General features: G+C 40.6%; 1 protein-coding gene across 1 annotated transcript; it reads left to right on the forward strand.

Annotated features, from left to right (window-relative positions):
- Positions 1-848: 848 nt before the first annotated feature.
- si:dkey-103g5.4 (uncharacterized) lies at positions 849-27,097 on the forward strand. Its single transcript, XM_028573969.1, has 33 exons — positions 849-918; positions 1,188-1,411; positions 2,144-2,305; positions 2,878-3,057; positions 3,388-3,508; positions 3,602-3,694; positions 3,785-3,900; positions 5,657-5,845; positions 5,926-6,025; positions 7,076-7,215; positions 8,471-8,647; positions 9,180-9,295; positions 9,402-9,559; positions 10,086-10,313; positions 10,847-11,185; positions 11,271-11,419; positions 11,563-11,812; positions 13,278-13,448; positions 13,580-13,737; positions 13,992-14,132; positions 14,451-14,592; positions 14,810-14,961; positions 15,786-15,911; positions 16,175-16,364; positions 17,175-17,249; positions 17,740-17,868; positions 18,667-18,729; positions 18,821-18,937; positions 20,378-20,529; positions 21,003-21,089; positions 25,511-25,657; positions 25,872-26,069; positions 26,288-27,097. The coding sequence occupies exons 1-33, from the start codon at positions 849-851 to the stop codon at positions 26,375-26,377; spliced, it is 4,950 nt and encodes a 1,649-aa protein (XP_028429770.1). The 3' UTR covers positions 26,378-27,097.
- The last annotated feature ends 467 nt before the right edge of the window (positions 27,098-27,564 follow it).

Consider the following 27,564-nt stretch of genomic DNA (forward strand, 5'->3'; position numbering starts at 1 on the left):
GTACTTTTTTAACAAATAAAGTTATATGTTTGTAGCAGATGCAGGTCACTTACATTAACAACTGCATGAAGCATTTTTTTGCACTATAATGCATTTACACACATCAGCTGACAGATAAAACAGACACGTATTGCTATAAGTGACCCGCCACTTGTCATACTCTTATCAACAAGTAAACACAAATGAACAACAGTAATAGTAGTCAATATGTGAAGTAAAGTTTAAAATAGCAGCTGGCTTGCATAAGTTCAGGTATTTTATCTGAGCAGATATCTGAGCTTACAGTAATATGTGAATTTAGCAGCTGCAGTAGAATCCTCTAAAGCAAAGCTGCGTTGATATACATTGGAAGCCAAATCTTTAATCAGTTTCATGGTAGGATTGAGAAGAACAAATGCAGTAATGTGACCCGGCAGCACCAGGCAGCAGTACTCTCTGTTTTCCCTGCTATACTTTCCACCAGCAGCAACCAGCCCCTCCACTGTCACTGTCACCTTACCTCACAGGCCTCATAAATCATTCAGCTGGCCATTGAAAGTTATGCAGACTAACTAGCCCACTACTTACCTTGCAGCTCTGTCTACCAACAGACAGATCAGGCCATGTGTACAATACTACAGCAGACAGGCGATCAAGGGAGTGAGGTTGCTGCTGCATCTTCATAACTACTTTCTTGGCTATGATCAAAACAAGGCAGGCAACCAAGAGGCTATTTACAGAGACTCCCTGAGTCTGGAAAAGAGCTGGGTTACTTGTGCACCAGTCCTTTATTTCAGCAGGTGCACATATTAACCATGCTAAGGACATGCAGACACAAGAGTTTCAGGTGTGTGTGGTGGCTGAGTGCTATGCTCCTTACTCTGGTTCATGGAAGCAACTTGAGTCAACAGTTCCAGGAGAGGCTACCCTGCCGGCCAGGTAGGCTGTCTTGACTGCACATAACGATCTTTTGATAACATGACAAAACAATGAAGTGGTATTTGATGCATACCATCAGATGAACATTATGTTATATAATCTTTCTGCATATGTATAGCCACTTACATAATGTTGTTCTTTGTTCTTTTTTTTTGAGTCTTACAAATAGTTTCACAAACTTTCTTCTGATACTTTCTCTTGATAGTGACAACACTGACTTTGCTGTTAACCTGTGTACTTCTTTGTATTTATTTATTTATCTATAATAGGTTTTTATTGCCCTTTGGGGAATTTCACTCCATTCCCCTGTCCCAAGGGAACCTATGGGCCAACTGCTGGTGCTATGTCCATAGACAGCTGTCTTAAGTGTCCTCCTCACCACTACTGTCCCAGACCAGGTCTGTCTGCGTCCCTGCCCTGTGGCCCTGTGGCTCAGCAGCCTCTGTCTGGTCAGGACTCCTGCATTTGCCTGGGAGAGGGACAGACTTTCCAGGTGACAAAGTTTTTTTCACACCATTGTAGGATCAAGACAGCCATTACTGCTGCATGTGTGTTCTCTCTGGTGTGTTTATGTGATCATTATCATCATCAACACCACCACCTCCTACTGTACCAGTCACCCACTTGCGTCTTTGTCCTGTGAGCTTCTCCTTTATTCTATAAAAACCCGAAGAAGAAATTTCTCAAGCCTATGCTTTTGTTTGTGTCACTCTTGAATCCTGCGATACATTGTGCACACTAATGTGAGAGTAGTTTCCTCACTGAGAAAGAACTCAGAAACTTTAGACTGAACAATCTCTTCAACCTGAAAGAGCTCTAGATCCTGTTCCCTCGCAGTAGGGTCTTGTTACCTAGTGTGGTGCAGCTTGCACAGGTGCTGAGCCCTCCGCTCATCAGCTCATAATAAGGAGAATTTGATTTTTTTTTCTCTATCTGATGCATGGGTGTTAGTGGAAACTAATGTTGAATAAATAAATAAATGAATGAATGATGGAAGGAAGGAAAAAAAATTAAGGATGAAATCCATGAAGGAAGGAATCAATGAAGGAAGGAATCAATGAATGAAGAAATCAATGAAGAAGGAATCAATGAAGGAAAGAAGGAAGACATTCAAGCAGACAGATAGATATGTATGTATGAATGAATGAATGAATGAATGAATGAATGACTGACTGACCAGATCAACATAGGTGACAATGTTTGAAACCTGCTGCCTTTTCTGCAGACCAGTGATGGGCTGTGCCTCTGCACCATCGGCTACCAACCTACCATCAACAGAGATGCGTGTGTTCACAAACTGTACGCTGTTTGCAGAGACGGAAAAACACGTACACAGTATGGAGACTGTCTGGACAGATATCAGTGGTCACTTCACTGCAGGCAACAGGTTAGACCTTATGCAATCATATCACACACAGATGCACACATTAAAGTAGAGCAAAGGTAATTGGCATGTCTTTCACAAAATGACACAGGAAAACTCATCCTGAAGATCTGTTTAAATGATGCTTGAGGATTCTGTAGACTGTGATCTGTTTACAGAACACACTGACAAAATACACTATACAATCACAGACAATGCCAATGAGTACAACCTAGATGTCTTTGCCCATTCCTCCTGAACCTGACCATAGTTTATCTAGTAGAGGCTTGTATTCGTTCCACTTAATAATTAACCATAGTCTGCTCCCTGTGTCTGTCGGTTAGCAAGGTCGTCACTGTTCTCCCCATGCAGTGTTTATTTTTGTTACTGCCCTCCATAGCAGTCTTTGGTACAGGTGACCTTACACCTAGTTACACACTTAAACCAAGCATACGTTGTGAATGCTGCCACCTTTTGATAAACACTTAAACGCTGCTCCAAGCAACAACAAAAAAAGAGGTAATATTTGATTGGTTTCAAAAAGGAGTTGACAAATGAAGCCTAATCCTAGCTTTGCATTGGTTACTTTCCTGCAGGTGTGTCAATCTGCAGAGGATTTCCGGGGTTACGATGGAGAGTTGGGTCTGTGTGTTTGCAGAGAGCCTCCTGGAAGAGCTGCGTGTGGAGGCCTTTGCAGGAAAAGGCCACTTGCTGAGCTGAAGCTCCACTGCTTGTCCAATAGAGAAATGGAGCTGGTGTGGAGCGATGGCAGTCAAGTATGCAAAGGCAGCTGCAGAATTACATAAACACAAACAGCCACATAGTCATGCACTAAAAACAAAATACAGAAAGAAAGTATGCTTTCTAGTATGCTGGGTCAATAAAATTAAAACCATCTGTATCCGAGAAGTGTTCTTCCTACTTGTGATTGTGTAGCCTATACATTATTTTCAAGCATAAGGAATAGTTTGAGTTACACTACATTTTCAGACAATGCATACAAAACCTTTACACAATGCCTTCTTTATCACACCGGCAGTGATATCGTAGGACAAGTGTCTCTTGTGTTGTAGTGACCTATTATTGGCATTATTGTGTGCGTGCAGGCAATGGGCGTCTCAGGCAGCATGCTGGAGATGGTTTTTAAACAGTTGGACTCCTGGGGGACTCCTCTGTGCAGCAGCCATATCAATTCCTCACATGCTGTTTACATTGTTCAGACAACAGGTAGAAACACACAAAGTGACTTTCTGTCTGGCTCTCCATCTCTTTCTCTCTTGATTTGTCTCCCACATCGTTCTCTCCCTTGTCTGATTGCAGACGCAGGCTTCCTCGGCCTCCTCAGCGGCCTCCCAAAGGAACTTCAGCAACTGTTTCCTGTCACCACACAGCAGGACATTCAGAGCTTAGCTGGTTTGTTGCAACAAAACAATATCGTTTGATCATTAACACAAATAGTAATGAATGATTCATGATCAAGTTCCGGTGCTGTCGTTCTTTTAGAAAGAGATTCTGAGGTTCTGTGGGAGGTCACTGAAGTTGAAAACAGCAGTCGTGGAGGAAGAGAAAGGAATTTCAGCAGCAGAAAGGGAAACAGACAGAGTGATGTCAAGGACGAAGTGAGAGAAACAATTGTAAATGGAATTCTGAATCCCACAGCGTGTCTCCATTTGGGAGACGTTATACTGTTCACTGTTGACACACGTCACTATCCTCAGTATGATCTGTAAGTCAGATGGTCAGATGTCAACCTTTACTGATATGAATCTGTGTTTTGACTTAGTTTATCTTAATCCTTACTTCATGTCTTTCAGTGAAAACTTGTACAACACAAATAGCGATTTCGACTGGGGCGCATTCAGACTGCTAAAAGAAGAGATGACTCTATCTTGGACTCCTCCCATCTTCTTTGCGGTGGTCTTTAGCCAGCCTGGAGTATATGTTTTTAGACTGAGCAGCCATCAGCACAAACAACTGGTGACTACATTTAAAATAATATTTTAATCAGGAGAGACTTCGTTGCAGCTATGAAAACATTTAATTGTAAGATACAAGATCAAAGTAAGAAAATACATACATTTTGGAGACTAGACTCCATCGTAGAAGGGTTAATATATACATTATTGAGATTTAGAGAAAACCAAACATATCCCCCAATGGAGTCTAGACACTGGTGGTGGCGACTAAAAACCCGTAGACCGGATGAAAACCAAAACAGAGCCGTCAGCCGGGAGAAGACCGAGAAGACCTTGGTTGAAGAAGCCTGGAGGTAGAAGGGGAGGAGGCGGGCCGCACTCTCGTCTGAAAAGACAACTGACAGAAGCAGGAGAGAGAACAGATTTAAAACACGGTAGTCAGGCTGTGATTGGCTTGAACAAACGTGCCTGATTCTGATTGGTTTACACAAACGTAACACCCACCCACCAGCTGATCAGTTTAAGAGAAGAGAATTAATGTAATTGAAGTCTCCCTGACAGAATTTACGCTGAGCTACATAAGCGTAAAACATAGCCTGTGAAATCTTCATTATGAACAAAAATGTAGTTTTTAACATTTCAATATTCCTTAGCAAAATGCAATGTGTATTCCTAACTGCTCCTCCTGACTGCTTGCTTTGCTGATGCAAAACAACATAAGAACTTTTTTTCCGTGAGAATTTGAGGTAAAAGTGCAAGTGTAAGTGCAAGTGTAACAGGTCACCACTTTACCCATGATGTACAAGGGCGTCCGCATGCATTTGCTGGTAGAAAACTTGATACAAATAGAAAAGGGACCTGCAAATCAAAATATTACTCTGCAGCACCACTAGTGGTTAAACATTTCACAGGGCATGTTTAGAGCTATAGTGCGTAGTTTCTGTCTCCCCCATGAGGAATTACAACAACACTGTTGTTGCATCTGCATGATGCAAGCCTTCTGTGACCGCGCACCACCACCCCCATCCCTCCTCCACACAGTTGCTAGTAGCCAAGGAGGACACGGAGGATTAAAAAAAAACATGATGCACTCTTCAGAAGAGGTAATTATCTTCACTCAAGATTCTGCGTGCGAAAGTTGCTGGACTACACCATTAAACATAACCATATTAAGAAATACAGAGAGTGTTGTGGAGCTAAATTAGCTTTGTATCAACTAATTTGGCAACGGCTTTAATAAAAAAAACTTACGCACTAAAGCTTTAAGTTTGAACACCTTGGTCTATTGTTCGTCCTAAGCTTTACATAAACAAGCGTCTGACACTTGCTTAAGTCCACCCAGCAATAGAAATATACATATTGAAAACATAAGCTGACAAATTCCTTGATTTAGGTCTAAGCAAAGCCAATTCTTTACATGAATGAGAATTTACTGTGACTCTGTACTCTTCTTACTCAGTATGTGCGGGTGATGCCTGCAGGCGGCCAGTGTTATGAGCCCGGCCCCTTCTTTTCCACCATTCCTCGTCATGTGACCAGGGTGGGAATCAGTAGAAGACGCAACCTGTTACTGAGGCCAGATTGGCTGGTGACAGGAGGACTGTTATTTGGAGCTGTGGTCATCCTCTGTTTATGTGTTACACTGCTGGTTAGTGTACCTACACAAAACTCACTATTACATGTTCAAAGTATCACTTATTCACATTCATCCATCTATCCCATATTTAGATCCTTTTCCGTGAATATGGATGGCCCGAGAAGGAGCCAATCAGAGCGCGCTATCGGTTATTGCAGTTGGCCTACCACATGGACGACTACTCATCAAAAGGTTCAAGGGTGATCTCACTTAAGAAGATACACCGAAACCAACAAGCTAGAATGACACAAGACTCCACTGAGCCAGGTGCAATATTGTAGCTGTTACAACACACACACACACACGCGCACACACACACACACACACACACACACACACACACACACACACACACACACACACACACACACACACACACACACACACACACACACACACACACACACACACACACACACACACACATAGTGCAACCCACTATCTTTGTGGGGACCCGCCATTGACATAATGCATTCCCTAGCCCCTTACCCTAACCATAACCATAACAACTGAATGCCTAACCTTAACCCTTACCCTCTCCCTAACCATAACCTAATTCTATTTCTAATCCTCTTAACCCTCAAACTTCCCTTTAATGTTGTGGGGTCCAGCATTTTGGCCCCATAAAGCTGTCGGGACCCCACAAGTATACTGTATTCCCAGTTTTTGGACCCCACGAATGTAGTTAAACGAGAATACACACACACACACACACACACACACACACACACACACACACACACACACACACACACACACACACACACACACACACACGTCATCTGTTATTTAGGGGGAGAGAAACAAGTGGAAGCTGTTTGCTTGTACTGTAAAGAGTAAAATGATTCATTACAGTTAGCTTCTGATGTGCATACATAAAGTAAAGTGTGCACCAAATCTTTTTAGACAAGCATTTAGTTAGCAATATGGCTTTGTATTGTATTTTATTTGTTGTTGTTTCTTTTATTTGTTCCTTCTGTAAAGCACTTTGTGACCCTTCTTGTCTGTGAAAGGTGCTATATAAATAAAGTTTACTTACTTACTTACTTACTAAAAATGAACATTAGAGTGGATGTACCAATGATAGATGGGCGATGCATTTCAAGCTCATTGATCTTCCTGAGGCAGCACATTGTGCTTGCTCTTATAAAAGTTCTCTTTGAGAGATGTGTTCTTTATCTTCTGCTGATCTCTCTCTCTCTCTCTCTGTCCCTCTTTGTGTGTTCACTCTCTTGACAACAGCCTGTGCAGACACCTTGGATGACTTCTGGGATTATGAGCACCAAGTGGATCTGGAAGCTTTCAGCAGCAACACCTTCTACGGCCTCCTTCTCAAACAGAGTCTGTCTGTCACCACACGGCTGGGGAAGCTTACCACTGAGGCCAGTAGCTCTTAGTTTAAATGTTAAAACATACAGTATGTGAAAGGATTGACATTTACTTCCTCTTTTCTGTCACACATACTCTGATGCATGTCATCCTTTTATCTGAGCTTTCTTCCCTTTCCTTGGACACCAGTAAGTATTCTCCTTTGGACAGTTTCACATAGAAAATGATGCATTACAGTAATATAGTACACATCCCCGATTTATATTAAAAAAAACTTTTGTTAACACTGTCCCAATGGTAGGAAAACATCCTACACACATCACTGAAATTCAGAATACTGATTAACAGATTTTCTGTTCTTAAATACTGTAAGATAATTGATAATTTAAAATGTGTCAAAGATTTTTCCCTTTTAAAATGTATAGTTTGACATTTGTGGCACCGTTCTCATGTCATGATGCTAAATATGAAGCTACCACCAGCAGCTGTTTACCTTAGCTTAGCATAAAAACTCAAAACAGTACTTGGTAACAAATATTTAAGTGTAAAAACGACTTGTGGTTTAAAGAGGGGTTAAGTACCGGATTGAAGGTCTGGCAAAGTGAGACTAGTGCCGGACTAATGCTTGGCCGAGTGCAGTAACCTTCTTACACAAGTAGTGTTCTTTAGAGGTGACGAGGAGGACGATTTTGTTACCTTTGGATGGTTTCAGGCTAGCAGTTTCCCCCTGTTTCCAGTTTTTATGCTAAGCTAAGCTAAGCTAACCAGCTGCTGGCTGTAGCTTCATATTTGCAATACAGATGGTATTGATCTTCTCATTTAAATCTAATATTGTAGCCTCACAGTTAGTCTACTTCACATACCCTAATTTCGCACAAGCATTGGTTCAATCCAATCACTCACTTCTTATCTTTACCTCCTTTTGTTTTTAACCTGCTACTGTCCCTTCTTCACTCATAAAGTTAAGCTGTATTTAAACAGATTGGGTGTTGCATTGGGATGTCTCTGTTTTTTGTCGCACCCGTCTCTCTCCTGCGCCCTTCCTGTTTGTACGACCCAATTTCTGGCAGCAGTGTAGGAGATAGGGGTTGTTGTTACAGACTTCAGGACACCTGCGGTGATAAAGATGTAAGGGGAGATGGCACAACTAGCAACCCTGTGTCATCCCACAATGCATGTCTCACCAGTGTTAGTTGCATGCTAGCTGCATCAGGGTGGGGTCAGATGTGGCATCTGATTATTATCTTATGAAGATACTGTTTGTTTGGCAGTCATTTGTTTTTCATATTTGTGTCTGTGTGTATCCAGGTGAAGGAGCTATATCAGGGAGTGATTGGGAAACTGCAGCTCCTCCACCCACGCTTGATCACTGAGGAGAGGATGGGGGAAGGTTATGAGAGGATGAGGAGGGAGGTGGAGAGGGAGGCGGTGAGACGAAAGACTCTGGCCTCACAGCTGAGGACTCTGCTTGACAGTCAGCTGCAGGTTTACGTTACATTCCCATCTTCCATTATCCCATTATAAAAATGAGGAAATGCTATATAAATCTATTCTAATTACAAGGACAGTGAAAGTAAAATAGAAGGTATTCTAGACAGATTTTAAAGTGACAACAATCTTTCTTGGGCTGCAAATAACAGTTATTTCCATTCTTTGTAAATTAATCTGCAGATTATTTGGGGTATTAATTGATTAATCGGTCTGCAGAATGTCTGAAATGGTGAAAATGCCCAGGGTGATGCCTTCAAATTGCTTGTTTTGTTCAAGCAACATACCAAAACCCAAATATATTTAGTTTATTTTCTCATAAGACGAAGAAAAGCAACAAAACCTCATCATTTAGAAGCTGGAATTAGAAAATGTTTAGCAATTTTGCTTGAAAAGTAACAAAAATGATTGTTGGATTATCAAAATAGTTGCTAATAAATCGATTAATTGACAAATTTTTTGAGCTCTAGATCTTTCGATTAACTATGTTAGGTGTCATCAGGTGTGACTGTTTTGCTGGTTTTTCCAGGTTCTGAGGCGAGAGCAGCAGGCCCAGCAGAGGGTCCACAGTGTGCTCACAGCTCAGCTCAGAGAGTGCACCAGAATACTGTCCAAGGTTTATAATAACAACAACCAGCAGCAAAAGTAAAGCTTCCATTTATCCTTTGCAAAGTCTCACAAACAACAAGCAGAACAGAGTGCATACCCTTACATCCCCTTAAATCTTCAATCAGTTGTTTCCTATCTTCAGTTTGATCCTGAGGCTGACATCCCTGGTGGAGGAGATGAGAGAGCTGGTGTCAGCAGAGTGCCAGCGTCAGGGGGCCTGGGGGTTTCTGTGTGAGGGTACAGGGGCCAAGCTGCTCTGCCCTGACACTGGAACTGTGCTGACCAAGGACCACATCTTTGGTGAGTCCAACACCCCTGATTAGATCACTTACAGTAAATATTTCAATTACACTGTTGCTGAATCTTGGATAAACAGCACCATCTGTTGCTAAAAATGTGCACTGCAACAACAAGATGGCCTAAGTAAAAAGAAAAATCCAATGTTTCTATTCTGAAAACGTACAGATGCACTTTTCCAGCATAACTTCACACCCATACAGGTCCATACATTAAGTTTTGTATTTTCAAGTTTTCTCTCAGTAAAAACATTTTCACCTGTAACAATTAGCTCATAAAATGGAACATAGGCATTTTTAACAAAGCTATCCCACCAGTGGGAGGGTTGGAGGTGTACCTAAATGATCAAGACACCATTATCTACTTGACTCAAGTTTGTTACACGACAGCGATCCATTTAAGAAAAAATGAAAAGCTGTCCACCCAGCATGTGACTGTACTCTGATTCAAATTAGCTTAAATCATCGTCGTCGTCATTTCTACAGATTGATGATCTCTCTCAACCATTTCTCCTTCTGCCTCACTCCAGGTCCTGATGGGTCCCTGCGTGTCTGTCGGGCACTTCATTGTGATTCAGTCACAGGCCTCATAAGGCCAAATGCTCACAGCCATATGCTGCTGAGCAGCGGCCACACCATGGCAGTGCCACCGGATTTCTTCCTCCACCCAGAGACTGGCAGAGTTATGCCCATAGTTGGCAACGTGGGCTATGATCCTGCAAGCTCTACTTTAGTGTTTACAACTGACTCATGTACAGGTAACATGAGGGGTTATTGTGGGGTTTGGGGGGGAGGCTGAATCTAAATCAAGACATTCAATGATGTAAACAAAATACTGGGGATGCACTTGTATTTTACACTGTGGATAACTTGCCAAGAAACCCCCCACCCATGAAATCAAAACACATTAGCTTCTTTCTAGACTCATGATTTGGCATAAAGTTCAACACCAATGGCACTTTCTCTTAAACTGTTGCCTCAGCTGAGGAAGCAGACGTTTTTTTTTTTACTTTTCTTCCTTTTTTGCACAAGGTATGACTTTTTTTGTTGTTCTTCTTGACATTGCTCACTTGTGCTATGCTCAAAAAATTGGGAAAGATAAAACATATGTAGATCATGGACCAGCTAGATGTTTAGAGGTTTAAGAAGGAAATTGAATACTGCCACACTACAGTTTAACGAAAAATATTCATATCATCTGTGTTTTAAATGCCACAACGGGAATCCTTATTTCTGTGGAAGAAATCAATAACTTTTTTAACAGACTAACCTGTGCTATTCTTACTCTCAGGAGACAACAGGAAGTGGGACAGCCCCCTTCTTCCTTTCATTCCTTACCCAACCTCCTGCCACTCAGACCTTCCTCTGCCCAACACTCGGCTCAGAGGTCTCAGACCGGGCCAGAGACTGCAGCTGGGAGTCCCCATGGCAGACCCAGACATGGGTGTCCCAGTGCCCATTCTGGCTGTAACTATCCACCCCCAGACAGGGCTAGTGTACCCACTGGGAGGGGTGCATGTCTGTCCCCTTACCCGCCTGCCTCAGCCCATACAGATTGGCTATCCCATGCTGGACTCCAGGACAGGGAACGTTGTGCTCACTGTAGGGGTCAGTCTAGATCCAGTAACAGGTCAGTGCTGCTGGTAAGTCTTCAGCACAGCCTGGGTCGAGGTTACCATACCTTTAGTGAGTTACCTTTGTTTGGTGTGTTGTAGGAGCTGTGCTGCCAGTAGGTGGAGTTCTGCTGTCGGAGTCCATCATCGAACCTCTGAGTGGTCGGATGGTGAGAGTGGGAGGGGCCAGCATACGGGCTGGGCAACTGCTGCCTCACGTAGGAGGATACCAGGCCCTTCTGGACAGCAAGGTGCTTGATTAGATGAGATGCTTTTGACTGCTTTGAGAAAGAAGAAATTGTAGATGTTCAAATTTCCATTTTTTTCTTTCTTTCAGATTAATTCAGTAGATATTTGACCAAAAAATGACTTGAGTGAAACTTTTGTCGATTAGGTTTTGGCAGTGATGTTTAAAGTATTGGAGCTCCTGAAGCCACTAACTGAGGAATGGGGATCAGACCAAACTTTGCAGCGCCATCAGGGCAGCGAGAGAGGGAGCGGTCGACAAGATCATCTTCTCGCTGCAGCCAAGGAGCTCCAGCAGGCCTGGGGAAGGAGCCTGCACTGCCAGCTGCAGCTGCAGACCAGGTTGGAGATCCTGCTGAACTGGGTTGAATGTCTCCAGCAGGATGGGGGGACTTTAGGTGAGGAAATGCCAGTGAGAGGTGCCTGGATTTGAGTAATCTCCTGTTGGCAATACATCAGAAAGTCACTTTTTAAATTTCTCCTCCTTCTGCACTTTGTGCTGATATGGTCCTCTCCCTCACCTCTCTTTGTTGCTGTAAATGAGCTGTGTTTGAGAACATAATATTATAAAAGTAGAAAACCCTTACTTATTTTCTTTTACCTTTTCATTTTAATCTCTTAAATCTTTAATCTTAAATCTGCTCATTGCTGACTGTTATCCGTTTCTTCTTTACACCTTTTATTGTGATATGTGAATAGAAATTCATGTACTGAAGGCCATAGCTGCTTTTGAAAGGAAGCATTTCATATTTTCGAAATAATTCTTTTAGATATATACAGTTTTGCTCCTTGTCATGATGTTGTCCTTAAGTACCTTCAACTAATGAGAACAAAAAGAGTTGTAGGCATGAAATACCTTATGTATGGTATAGCTTTGGAAAGGTTTCATGAGCCTAAGGAGGATGACATTTTTCCTTTGTGAAAGACTTTTCACATAACCTTTATTTGTCACAAGCAACCATCCTCCACAAAACTTGCATAAAGGCATGTGACTTGCTTGTCCAACATTACCCCATTATAATGACACTACAGTAATATGTAACCCATATCAATGTTCTAGGATACAGTACACACACAACTATTATACCATCAGTATTTCCAACATGGATGCTATGAGCTCAAAAAAATAGAAGAGACCTTGAACCTTTAACTTAGACCACAAATTTAGAGTCATCACACTGCCATAGCATTCAGTACAGCACATTACCCACAATGCTGTTTGAGGGATCTGCTTTATCTCATTAAAATATCAAGTTTAATATACTGGAACAAGTTCTGTAAATGTGAATGTAAATTGCACCGTAGATACTGTGTTTTTATCTTTTTGTTGTTGTTTGAGCTCCTGATAAATCAATAATCAAATGATGCCAGTATAGGCTACTGAAATGTTGTTGCTCTGCTCGAGGCCATTGCCAATCTGCCCTTCGTGACAGTCTTATCGAGTTCTCTGCATAATTTCAGCTGCTGTGGTTATGTGGTCAGGTGTGCTGTGCCTGATAATCTACTTCTTAGTTTTATTACTAAAATAATTTAGTATAATAACAATATGCTTTGCCACATGTGCCATTCAGCCACAATCCTGTTTCATGTACCTCAATCTGTCTGTATTTCTTTTACATTTACTTTTGTTTAGAGGTTGTTTGATTTAAGCCAAATGATCAGTGTTAGCACTTAAGTGAATTAAATGTAAAAAATGTCAGAAAAGTCTTATTAACCTACTTCTGCAGCTATCTAAGTTGCTAGAAGTGTGTTGGCCACAGAAACTTGCAGGAATACTTTGGAAATAAATATTTAAGCACCATATGATATCATATTGTTTCCTCCACTCTAACCCTCTGACTTTTCCTGTGCTGTTCAAACCAGGAGAGATGCCTCTCTTAGGTTCAGATATGTGTGTGCCAGCTCTGCAGGGGATGGAGTACCCAGACCCTATGGGATCTGGTCTGAGTGTACCTGTGCTGGGGTGTCAGACTGACCTTGTCTCTGGGATTAGGATTCCGTTGGCAGGCACCATGGAGGACCCTGACGGAAAAGGTACTGTGAAAAACAAACAGTTGCACATGTCAATATTTACCTGACACAGTTTATCTAATCATCTTCTATTACTGTAAACAATACAGAATTAAATAAGTTGTACCCTTCTCCTATGCTGTTGCACTTCACAGGCCTAGTGGCCATCCGTTACGGATCTCAGACTGTTGACCCAGTGACAGGTGTGTTGGCCCCAGTGGTTGGAGCCAGGCTTGATGTGTCCAGAAAAACCGTTGTACCTGTCACAGCTTCCTACTGGCTAACGGTGGCAGGTCAAACTGATAGTGTGCAGGTTGGGTAATTGAGAAAGAGTGATTGAGAAAGGGTGTTTCCATAAATGATAAAACACAAGAAACCTTTAATTTGACCACAGAATAAAAGTGATGCAACTCTCTACCTGATGTTTATTTTACGGCCTAATAAATTCAGCAGGATATCATTTTGTGAACTTCATAAAAGTGATTCAAGTTTGTATGTGTTTAACCTCCATTTTGCAGCCTTAATGAATCTGATGTACTTCATTTTATTGCTGCTATTGTATGCCAGGTAGAGGCGCTGCAGAGAGAGGTGTGTGTGCGGAACACTTACTGGCAACATCAGAGACCACGGGAGGAAGATATTCTCTCTGATCTGGACTCAGCTCTATTCCAGTGTCTCTTTAGAGTTACAGAAGCAAACTCTTATCAGGTCAGTGGGGGGTATATAGCCTGGCCTCTGAGTATAGGAGGAGAAATTCAAAGGGGTTGAGCTTTTTGGAAATAAGTAAGGGGGTGTGTATGAATGCTGGGGAAAAGAGCGTTGGAAATTAATTGGAGAGAGGCTTTTCATATCCTGCTGTGCACTGCAAGTAGGCATGTTTGTGGTTAGGTTTAGGGCAAACTGCAAAGTCACTGTATTTCTGTTTATGGGTGTGTGCATGTGTGTTTCCCATATCATTGTGAGCCAGTATGCAAATATGTGCCTCCCCTTTTCATATTCCAAGAATAAGTCTGCTCTCTGCTGCAGGTCCAGTGGTCGGGGAGGCAGCTGAGGGAAGCAGCCGTGGATCTGCAGGATTCAGCGCAGACTGAGGCACAGAGGAGAGCAGCTCAGCGCTCCCACTTGGCTCTGATCTTGCCTTCACATGTATTACACATCCTCACTCTGGGTAAATTGGCTGGCAAGCTGGCAGGATGAAGAGCATGGGGGAGATTACACTCATGACCTGAACTGCGGTTATATTCATCGCTTGCCAAAAAAGAGACGCTTCATGCCAGCATCTCATATCACACCGTTCAGTTGTAGAGTCATTAACATAATTTAAATGTTTAATATTTTATTTGGGTTGGCAGCATGTCTGTGTGCATTTCTGTCTGTATGTATAGGTGACGAGCAGGAGTGGGATCTGCAGTGTGTTTGGCACTCTGAGCTCATGTCAGGCCTTGATAAGGTGGATGTGTGTATGGAGCAGCTCCAACAAGACCAAGAAAAATGGACAACACAGGGAGGAGACTGGGCTACAACCCTCCATGCTATGGTGAGAGTAATGGCTTTCTGGTATTTGTTATGGCCCTGAGCTGAATTGACACAGTTAGGTCAGATGTTCACTTCCTCTCATGCCACCAATGCCAAATGCATATGACTCATGATGCTGTATTATTGCATATGGGCAGCTGGATTTTGGCGGGATCACAAGATCACACAACGAACCATCTGGCACGTCAGGTTAGATGCTATAGGGAGTCTAGTAATTGAACTATGATGCCAGCCCTGTTAGGGGCACTCTGTAACATTGTTATCTAACTGTAAATAAAACTTAAAGTGCTGATATTATGCTTTTTGTCTTTTCCCCTTTTCTTTATTGTGTTATATATGTTTTTGTGCACGTTATAGGTTTACAAAGTGAAAAAGCCCAAGTCCACCCCAAAGGGACTTACCATCTCCAACAGAAACTGTTCACAAACTCCCCCAAACAGCTCTATTGTTGTCCAGCCTTTACTTCCGTGACAAACACGCGTCACTTAACACGTTATAATGCTTGCCTAGCTGCTAGCATGGCACGCCCTAATCCTCTGCAACTGACTAGCTAGCAGTACTTACTGCACATGTGCAACTCCCAACAAAGATATTACAGAAGTGAGATGTCTCACTCTGTAGCTAAAACAGAGAGCTCAACACACAGGGTGAAAAGAGGAGCTGCAGCAATGTGGAGTACAACAAATATATGGTGTTTTCTGAAAATTAAACCACATAAACCTATTTTGGTACAACCTCTAAATACAATAATGAACCTGAAAATGAGCATAACATGAGCACTTTAATGCTTCTTCTCGCTCAAGCCTGTGTTTATCCTTCTTCCAGGACGGAGAGCTGAGACAGAGAGAGTTGTGGGAGCAGTGTTGTTCCAGACAGACAGAGTTGGAGGCTGCTCTTAATGCGCTGCACTTTGCCAGACACCTTTCTCAGCTCCGCGCTGACACTGCTCAGGTCAAAACACACACACAGACACACCACATAAATAACACTGAATATAAATAAACCTATATATACAGTATGATGCAGGGAAGTGTATGGCTCCTTTTCATTTGTCTTTTTCCATCATTAACTCTGTTTGTTTAAACCTGAGGTAAGCAATCAATGCAAATTGGGCTTAGTTACAGAATTATAGAGTTTTTCAAGAAGAAGTGTTTTGTTATCTCTATTTCTCCCAGTGTTATTCTGAGCTACCTCCTTCTTTTTTGTATATCTAGGCAGTACTGTGTGGGAGCTTTTGGTATAAGGAATATGGTCTGGTCCAGTGCAGTGAACACAGGCCGACTGTGGAGGTCAGGGGTTTTCTTCAACAGATGGCTTTGCCTCTCCTGGAGAGACTGAACCAACTCCTGGAAGACAAACAGACTGCCAGCTTCTCCCCCAACATCTGCAATCAGCACATTTCTGGTACCTAATCAGTACCAGTTAGGGGTACAATGTTTATTACTACATGGTCGGGGTACTGATACGAGGCAAACATTTAGATAGGCAGTGCATATTGTTCCAGAGAAACCACAAGCCCTCATTGAATAATGGCATTATTTGGTAACTATACTCTAGCTATATTTTCTGCTTCTCCCTGTCATTAGATCTACAGGTCTGAAGTGTTTTGATGGAGTGTTTGAAATTGCTGTACTGCCAACAACATTTCATGGTATATGTGAGCCTGCAAATTCCTAAATCTGAATCCTAAATTACTGTGGTTAAAGGATAAGGATGGTATTATTCTATATCCTCCTATAGAGGTGCAAAGTCCCTCCCCCAGTCGGTGGACCCCATGGGACCTTATTTCAGAAAAAATATGTATGGTAGTGAATGGCGAGAGTCAAATAATCTTTTCACCCTTTTTGCATTGTCCAGAAAGTCACAGTTTATCATGACTAACATCACATTAATGTAAACAGGCTCAAATGGTGCATTTGTTGGGGACTATTTTCTGTGTTTAATACACATTTGGTGCTTTAGTGAGTATTTAGAGCAGCACGGTAGTGTATGTAGGATTGAGTCTCATGCACATTGTAATGAAGGAATCTGTCACTCAGTGGGGCTCATTGATGTGTTTTTAATAGTTTTTGAAAAACAAAGGAGCTCTTTGGCGCAGAATAATTAACCACGGTACATCATGCTTTGACTAAACAGACAATACTTGTAAGTAGGGTCAATTTCATTTTGGCAGGCTTTGTCTTTTAAGTATGATTTTTTTTTTACATGTTTCAGGTTTTTCAACAAAGCAGGCATATGGGTTGGAGATAGCCTCTAGGGTCTGGACAGCCTCTGTGCCTGTCGTGAAAGGTATATGCTTCTCAAGCCACTCAAGCCTTGTGATAACATGTCTGTATATGTGTGTAGAAGGAGCATGTCTACAAAGAATGTGTTCACTGTGAGAAGGGAAACAGCTACTGTGTTGGTATCAATGCCGATCTATGCTGGAGTAAGAAATCAATAGGTCCAGGGTGTTGTTTGGTTTCTTTAATACAGTCTCTGGAGATGTGAGCTACAGTAGGAGGAGGTAAGAGTGAAACAGTGAAAAATCAGGTGATAATTATGATTCTGACAAGTGTTGAAAGTAAGACAGTTTGTATTATGTACAATACATGACAGGTACAGAAACCACTAGGGTAAGTTGTACAATGATTAGACATAAATAGTTTATGTTTCTCTCAGAACTATCCCTCTGAAGTAAAGTGCATTACCTTAAATCAATGTGTCTTGGAAACTCAACAAAGCTCACAGCTGCTTGAGGAGATACTTGCCATGTCTCTGACAGTGTGTGTTTCTGAAGGAATCTCCACCCAGTCTTTGAGGGAGCCTGTCAATTTAGCTCAATCCCAGGACACTGGTCTGCAGGCCATCTCAGCACCGACACACAATTCCCAAAGACACACCGCATCTACTGGCATTCATTCCCAGGGTGAGACGAAGCACAATTTATACACGGTAATACTGAATGTAAGACCCCTTTCACCCTGTGTTGTCCTGTGCTGTGCTCTGCTTCAGTGCTGTGTGTGAGGGAACTATACTGTATGTATCCTCTACTAGTAAGAATCTAGTAAGTCCTCTACTAGATTCAGGTAATAACCTTTATGGGAAAGGACACACAAACATTCATACGTCCATACCTGCACATAAAGGGAATTTAAGCGCTTGTACAGAAAAGCGTACCTCTAAAGGAAAAGTTTGACATTTAATTAGCTGACCATTTAATATGAAGCTACAGCCAGCAGCCGGTTAGCTTAGCATAAAGACAGGGGAGAACAACTAGCCTGGCTTTGTCCAGAGGTAACAAAATCCAAACAACACCTCTAAAGCTCACAAATGAACAAGTGTTAAATGACAAGTTGTGGTTTTACAACAATTTCTTGGCTGGGTACAGTGACTGCTTGGAGTCTTGCCGTAACCATGAGAGACTCCAGGATGTCACTGCATATGCCCATAAATAGTCCTGCACATAATGCCCATAAAACTACAACTTGTCTTTTTTACTCTTTGGTTTTAGTATGGATTAAATGAAGGAGATACAGTATATGAAGTTGATCAGTGAGCTTTAGAGGTGCTGGTAGATGGATTTTGTTGTTAGACACATCCAGGCTAGCTGTTTCCCCCCCCCTTTTTTTTTACATTCATTGTGCTTAAGTTATGCTAACCTATGCAAAATGTTGAACTATTCCTTTAATGATAACGAGTCATTTTAATCTTGATTTCCTAACAGAAAGCCAGCCGATGAAAGAGTCTGCTCAGCCTACACATTCTATCTCTGTCCCCACAATTCCAGGTAACATCATGATGTAAAATACATAGAAAGAATTTGTTACATGTGGGGTGTCAAGTTAATATTATCCATCCATGTTGCTTTTATTTGCCAGAAGAGGAGTGGGCCAAGCTACTGGAGCTCTCTCCTCTGTTCCAGCTGTTGAAGGGGCTGGAGCTACAGCTGAAGGGTTGGGCCTGCGGGGCAGGGCTTCTTAGAGGAGCGCTTGAAGGTAGTTCCGATACAGATGTGTTTTATGTTTTTATTTTTGAGTGTGCAGAAAGACACGTATATACGAGTGCACACACATACAACACGTGTAGACAGCATAATCATTGGGTATTCATGTACAATCATGCATAACACACAACATCAGAGATATTTTCTCTCCAAATCAATCCTACCTGGAGAAAACTTAATTATATAGTCTTGATTGCTTTAAAAAAAATGTTTAATACTTATGGATAATGAATAAGGGACCCCTTATATCATGGTATACTTTTGTGAAAAGGCCAGATTACAAAGTTGTTTAAGACCACCTAAATTAAGAAATCTGACATGTTATTTCCATGGCCAAGAAAAGTTAAATCAATATTTGTGAACATGAGCTACTCTCTTTTAAAGCCAGAAATCAGAGAAGTAAATCTCTGGTTTTTGGATTTGGGAGAGAGTTGTTTTCTAATCTTTCTAGACTGTCTTAGACCATAGGAATAACATATTTCAAAAATGGGCATAGGTCCCTTAAGTATTATGCATTCTTTAGATTCCAGCACTGCCTGTATGTTTTTTTAACCACTTTTTATTTCTCGCTCTCCAGAGCTTTGATGACGCCCAGATGGTAGTCATTTCATGAACCTCTAGTGTTTAGGCATATGTTAGTTTGTTTGGCTTCAGAGACTCAGGGTTTAATTAAGTCAGATCAGTTTCACTGAGGCATTGTTAAATGATGTAGTAAGAAATAGCTCCTGGTGTAGTTATCAAGAAGTTGTGTTTTGATTGGATACACTAGCGGCGTGACTCCAGGGATAGCAAAAAATTTTCTAGTCTACTGACTCCGGTGATCTGCTGACTTTTAAGTTTTACATTTGTGGTTTTAAGTGAAATGTCTTGCCAACTTTTGAATGGATTTTCATTAAATTTTGTATAAGCATCCATGTTCCCCACAGGGACATGAAATTTCAATTTTTCCAATATTTTGGTTTATGATCAATACCTGTAAAACTAAGCCAGCCTCAGTTTAACTCTAGTGCCAATAGGCAGATGTTAGCATAATAACACCCTAACCAACATAGTAAACATTCTTCCTTCTGGACATAAGCACGCTTAGGACTATTTGTTACGTGTAACACATAAAGATATTACTTTGTAAGTACTTAAAAAGACGTGTCATTTTCGGATTGTTTGTTGAAAACCAGACCAACAGCCATGAAAAACATGAACATTGATCAAACCAAGACATCTGTAACGTTAGCCTTGTTGTTTCTTGCAAAACAACAGATTTGACAGATTTGTGGTTCATACTGTAGATTCCAAAAAGCCTGAACCTTACCTTTTATGTTTTGTTGCTGTGTTTGAGTAACTGTTTACTGGCTGTGTGTGTTGAATGAAGACAGGCTACAGTAAGTAATAGCCTGTAGTTCCTGGCAACCGTCATGTTCTGTGTTTTGTCCAGACAGAGGCAAGGGTTTCGTAGACGTCCTCGATGCTCAGTGGGAATGTGAGGGAGAGCTGATCCCTTTGGACCTCTCGCTCCTTAACCCCAGAGAGTTCCTGGTCTACCAGCACGGACTTTTCCTGATGCATACATTGCATAATCTAAAACTGGTTGGTGCTGCAGTTTCACTTCTATTTTCAACCATTGTTGCTTATTCGTTTTTTGTTTTTTTTAATTGCTCTTACTGTTTAATTTTGAAGCTTTGACTTGCCCCAAGCTATTTGATTTCTTTTGAGCCTAATTTCCTGTGAGCCTCTGCAGCTTGAAGTATTCAGGCAGGAAACCTTCTCTGTATCCCAGTTAAAGAGCAAAGGTGGACTTGGCTTTTGGTGTGGGAGCTCTGGGGCTTTAAACTGACCTTCCTTAAGAATTCAGGCAGATATCATCCCTTATATCTCATCTTGAAATAAATACTTGAAATACTTTCACTGTTATTCTTTTTGTTGTGTTTTCTTGATGTCGTTTCCTGTTACACACGCACTTATTCAATTGTATTGTAATTGTATATATTTGTTTCATTTTTACTGTGGGCTGAGCTTAAGAATATTGTAATGAAAAAAGCTGTTGTTCACTTTTCCAACAGACTCCAGCCATTTCACTTCAGATAGCAGCTAGTCTCCCAAACAACAACTACTTTAACAACGCCTTCAGAAATTCCTTCTTTTATCAGGTAAACTTAGATCTTTTTTTTCTGTGAAAGTGTAATTTGAGATTTTCTTTATGTTTTTCAGTACAATTAAGTGCAATTGCTCAATAGTGTACAGGCATAACTGGCATTAATAAGTTCATGCATTGAAAAATTAAGTCACAAGTGATGCACCTAAAACACGACCAATACAGTTAAATGAAACCCTGAAATACCATAGAGATGGATGTAACAAAATGCTTCCAATATCACAGAATCTTTAAAAACGATATATTTCCTGGTTGTTCTTCCATTTGGTTGTGTGGAGGGGGATAATACTGTTCAGAAAATAGTGTCTCCTGTGTTCAGTGTCACATACTGAGGTCTGGAGATAAGAAAATCCAAACAAGATTTTGAGATTAGATGTTCGCTATCTGGAAGCCTTAGGCATCAAAGCATTTCACATGCTGAAGCTGCATGTTTTCTGAAGATCAGTACTGTAAGCATACGGTCCATAGATATTTAACAGTACATGTACAAATTATCTGTCCAAATTTGCAACAATTCCATAAAGGTTATGAACTAGTGCTGGCACCAGGATTTACTTCAGATTTGCCACTCCCACTTATGTCCATTTAAAGAAAAATGTTTTTTCTTAGTATCACTATTGTTCTTGGGAACCTCTACTTTGAATATAGATGACTATAGAGGGGCAAGGGATTGAAGTGGTAGGGGAGTATAAATACTTAGAAACAATAATAGAGCTATCATGGAATACTAACACTGATGCCATCTATAAAAAGGGCAGCAATTGTATTTTATGCGGAAGCTGAGACAGTAGGAAAAGACATGATGGTCCTTTTCTATCACTCTTTTGTTCAGAGTATTTTAACCCTCTGCTCCATTGCCTGGTATTTGTCTTTGTCAGTGACAAATAAATTACACAGGATAGTTAACATGGCCAGCAAGATTGCTGGACATCAGTTAAAATCTCTGACCACGATATGTGAATTCAGGGTGGTGAGGAAAGGACAAGCAATTTGTGATGACGGGCTACATACCCTATTCCAGGCGTATGAGGTGCTGCCATCAGGCAGAAGATAAAGGGTGCCGTCCTTACTAACCAACCGGGCTCGCAAATCATTTCTTCTTACCAGCATTATACTACTGAATAAGTTAGGGAAAATAACTTGATCCTTTCCATGTGATAATACTGCACTTTGGTATAATATTAAAACGTCAATGATGATGTTGCACCTTACTATTGATAGCCCACTGGTGCTAATGATACTGCACTTTACTATTTTATAATGTAGAGATATTTGGTGTTGTGTATTGTTGTTGTGCGGGGGTGGAGGGAGGGTTTAGTGGTCCTGTTTTCTGTTGTCTGTTGTCTATGGTCTGTTGTCTGTCTGTCTATCTGATGAACTGTATGGTGCAAGATGAATTTCCGAAAGGAGCAATAAATGTCTATCTACGACTATAAAGCCTGTTAGTGATAGTCTCCATTTCAACTCTGTGGGGCCTTTGTGATTGTGTGGCTTTAGGATTTCCTTTTCTGGTGAATGGTAGTACCTGCAGTTTAACTGGTTCCCTCAGCTGGTTCGACAGTATTGAGAGATAACATTAGAATAGTACTGAGCTTTTAAAAGTTGTGAGTAATAGACCCTTAGCTTATAAAATGATTCAACTATTCAACAGTATATAAGTAAGTAAGTAAGTAATTACTGAAATTAGCTCCACCTCGACCAGCTGCTTACATCTTAATGGATCAAGAAAAAGATCAACAATTATATACAGTATATATATATATATATAGTTATAATTGTTGATATTTATTATTATTATTATTAATCTTGTGGTGATTCTAGCAGCCGCTTTGGACAAAAGTGGTAGTGTTTTTACCACACCTGCTGTCGTAAAGGTCTTTTCTTTACGGTGCTTTATTACCCACTGTATTATTGAGTTAGCGTTATGGGGAGTCATATAGTCGCGATGAATGTTTTGCTCAGACAGAAAATCATTAATTTACAATAAGAGAATACGTTGCAGATGCATCGTTTCATTTCAAGTGTTACATACGGTAACTTAGCCTACTTTGGATGTATCGTGAACTAAAACGGTTATTACTGTCACTGTGTCATGAGCCAAAGCATTAGGAGTTTGTTGTAGCAACCAACTAAATAACTTAGATTAAAATAGCACATTTCATGAAACCCACGGACTCTTTACAAAACCTTACTAAACGGAATAAAACATCTAAATAGAAGGGGGACGCAATTTAATGTCAGCTACTGACGTACAACCACATCGCGCAGAGTAAACTTATTTTATGAATGAAATGGACTTACATACCTGAGGGCCAATTCAGGGGCAGTGTTGAATCATTTACAATCCTGTAATTGTCTCCATCTGTTGAAAGCCCGACCAAGGTTGACTTGTGTTATCGCCCGTTGTCTATCACTTTCCTTTTTAGTTTTTAGTTGTTCTTCATTTAATTTCCTTCTTTTCTGTGATAAACCTGCCCCAGTATCAGCCATAACTACAGCAGATAACTTCTAAAATAACATTAAAATACAATAAGGCCTACATAAAGATTTCTCCTTCTACCTTTTACCTGCATAATAACTAACACAGACTTTTCTGGTGTTACACCAAAATCTGTGACCCTTCAGAATGTGTGCTCTGTAGCACCGTCTACCTGCCGTAAATCATTCTGTGACTTCACGGGAAAAATCAGACCCGGGCAAAGGCATGAATAAAAACTAAATAAAAATAGCGTTCTTTTCACTGTTAGTTCCGTTTGCTGTTACAGGTCATTTATGATCATCAGATGAAAAATTACACAGATTCAAAAACATTTAAAAGTTACATATAGTCACTTTAAGTAAAGCATATGAATACTTCTTCCACCACTGAATACTATCATGATTATTGTAAATGAGACTTTCTGGAACAATAACAAGGGATAAGAGAAGATCAAGACTTTAAACAAAATCAAAAATACTGCAGGGAAAATTGTTAAAGGACAAACAGTGAAAAGACTTTATAGAACATCCTGTTCAGCCCTACTGATCTCTGGACAAAAAAGACTTAGTCTCTGTTCAACCACTGGGGAGAGGAGTCAGACCAAAAGACCCCTCAAATCAGTAAATAAAAAGCAATTTCACAAGCTTCAAGTGTCCTGCATGGTCTAACAATTATAAAGTTTGTTTCTGGGGCAGGTTTCACTGTTTAGGAATCCTTTAGAGAGATACACACTTCCTAAGTGAAAGAGAAAACCAGCTGCAGATTGTGGGTGTGCATTAATCATTAGATTGTGGGCAACCATCTCATGCGATGACCTTGCAAACATAGGCTTTCAATAATAGCTGCTGCGCAGCTGTGAGTCAAGGCCGGGCATTTTGAGGAGGAAGAGCAATAAGACAAATGAGAAATACAGTTATCATTAAACCTTGAAACCTAAGTCTCTAATCCACACAGCACAATGCCTGAATAGGCAATAGCATGTTTATTCTGCATCACCCGGGGCTTGAATTCACAACCTCAGTCATCAAGGGCAAGTCATGATCTTGTTTAGCTAACTGCCAAGAGAGAAACCATTGACGCTTCAAACTTCACACTATAACTGCAGCAATCACTAGGGCTGCATGTAAAAGCAGATTTCAAACTAGTAAAACATGCAGCTATCAATAACTCCATTGGAGACTTTATAATCTATCCTTGTTAAGTGCAAACAAGAATTCCCGTAGAAGTTAGAAATGTTTGTATTAGTGAAGTACTAGTCTCGCTTTGCCAGACCTTCCTCTACAGCGCTGCGGAGGAGGGTCTGGCTAGTCCACACAGAATTTCGGGATGGGAGAAAAACATACTCTGGTTTATTGGCATTTCTTTAAACCAATCACAATGGTCATGGGCGGCAGCACCAGAGAGCCATGGTGCCTCTGCAAAATAGCCTTGGGAAGGAACTTGTTTTGGTGGAACGTATACGTTCAAAAGTTGTTTTAGTAGTGCAACAGAAAACTCAGATTGGACAGTTAGTCTAGCTAGCTGTCTCCATTTAACCTGCAGAGATCTGAGGAGCAGTTAACCATAGCCCTCAAATCGCCCATAGTTTAAAATTCCAACACAAAAAAAATGGAATTTAACGGACATCCGGCCGAAAAGAGTGAAATCCGGCAGAATGTCCTGGCGGAGCAACAGAGCAATCCCACAAGTGGAACGTCATGGATATAGACTAGTGAAGTAACCACTTCCTCATCTTGCCCTCTTAGCGGCCATTTGTTGCAGTTCCTCATTTGTATATCAGGTATATCAGGTAATCATAAAACATTGATGAAAAACTAATCCTTTAATTTCCTTTCGAATAGCAAGACACATTGTACATCGATAACAATGTGGCACCAGGCTTGCATGTCTTTGTACAGCTGTAATGTCTTACTGTTTAATTACTGCTCTATTAACAGGAGGCAGAGGAGACGCTCTTTGTCCGTCGCCAGAGGCTCCAGTCAGTTGGAGGCTTCTCTCTGCTGCTGCTCCACTGTCTGTCCCATGTCAAGAATAAAGACATGAGCTCTGACTCTAGTCCTGCCTTCCAGAGGCTTTTCTTCAAGGTACAGAATAACACTCAAAGTGTGCATTAATCATTAGTAGTTTGGGAAAATAGTGTAATTATGAGAGTACATTTAGATAGTAAATTTAGCTTCAAATAAAGCCAAACTTTAACATTCATCCAACATTCCAGCAGTTTTTTTTTTTTGTTGGGTCGATGTCTTTTACGTGTGACATTAATTACATTTTTTTATTTTGTTTAATTGTATATCACAGATACTGCAGGCATGTCTGGGAGAACTGTTTCAGGCCAGACTGGGCATGCCCTCCCCTGGACAGGAAGCCAATTTGTGTGTGTTGTTTCAGGACCGAGAGTCACCTTCAGGGGTCTTGAAAAGGACCCTTTCAGACTCTCATGCTGCCTCCCTACTTTACAGGTTTCACAAACCAAGCAGAGGATTGCTGTCTGAAGATGTAAGTACTGAATTTTTCTTATAACTATGATTTGATTTAACACGGTTCACATGGAGCGTCTTCTTTCAGATTGTTCAAATAGAAGCATGACTTTTCTTACGTTTATTTGTCTGTCAGTATTGTGAAAAAGTGGCAGGATACTATTTGTGAGTTGGAGAGTAACCAGAGATATCTTGTCATGTCTCTTGTTGTGTGTCTGTTTGTGATTATGGGAGCAGGAAGTTGAAGAACTTCAAAGGAAGCACAGAGAAACGTCTCTGCTCTCCAATCTTGAAGGACTTTTAAGAGAGAAGAGCTCTGAAAAGTAATGGAAGTGCTTCTATTTGAAAGAAAAATTCCTACTTGCTACAATTCATACTTCATTCAAAGCAAAGTTTTCTTCAAAAGTGTTACAATCATAGGAGAAACGCAAAGGCAAAATTGGTAAACCTAGAGATGTTTATGCTTTTATATGAGTGTGCAATGTAAAAATAGACAAAAATAACAAATACAAGCAAAACGTACAGTGTTACCTATGTTTTCCATATTATTATATCAGTTCAGATAAGTCATGCAAAGATAAGTGTTAACAGAGAGGCAACGGAAGCTAGACACTTCAAAATACTGTATGCAGAACACTGCACTTATTCACTGTTATATTTTAAACATTGTTTTGGATTTTACTGAGTAACCATGGCTTTAATACTAACCCCCATATCAAACCCTAAACCTAGCTCCCATCAACTTCCAAACACATTTTGCCTAAAAAAGGTTCCAGTTTTACCCTAGTGTTGGGTGTTACCAGTTCGCAATTTACATTGTTTTGTCAAAAAAATATGAATATCTTACCAAATTACATAAATTTTACAAATTTTGAGTCAAGAGCTAATGCTGTTTTGATTTGTTTTCCTTTGTATTGAGGCAGGATAAAAAACATGACAAACTAACAAACAAAAAAACGCAAGTCGAGCGGATGTTCTTACCGTTGTATCATGTGTCAGGTAACTCCTTTTATTTAATTAGGATTAAGTAAATGTAATTGTGAGACAAAAAATGTCAGCATTTTTAGATCATTTTATGTTTTGTTATATTTCTTATGTCTACAACTATTTTGTGTCTAGTCAATAAAAAGTTATTTATCTATCTAAAGGTATCTTTTTTTCCCTATTAGTGGACATTATTTATGACATTGCTTCAATTCTTGTAATGGCTGATCACAACACATTCATATGGCACGGTTTATGTTTGAATCAAAACAACAAACCAGTTTTCTCCTTATACAAATCATGCATGTTTATTTGGCTTTAACCAACACAAGCAGTGCATAATAATCACATTCCTGGGATGTTTTTATGGGCACTTCATTAAAAGATATACAAAGACAAACACATGTATACAACCTGTGTGCGCACACACATGCAGACACCCGTTCCTATTTAGTGGTCCTATGTGAAAAGGAGGGGAAGCTCATAGTAACAAAACCTTGAGACACAAGGTGTGTGAGATTTCACCACCT

The sequence above is a fragment of the Perca flavescens genome, chromosome 3 (genome assembly GCF_004354835.1).
Source record: "Perca flavescens isolate YP-PL-M2 chromosome 3, PFLA_1.0, whole genome shotgun sequence".
Taxonomy (NCBI): Eukaryota; Metazoa; Chordata; class Actinopteri; order Perciformes; family Percidae; genus Perca; species Perca flavescens.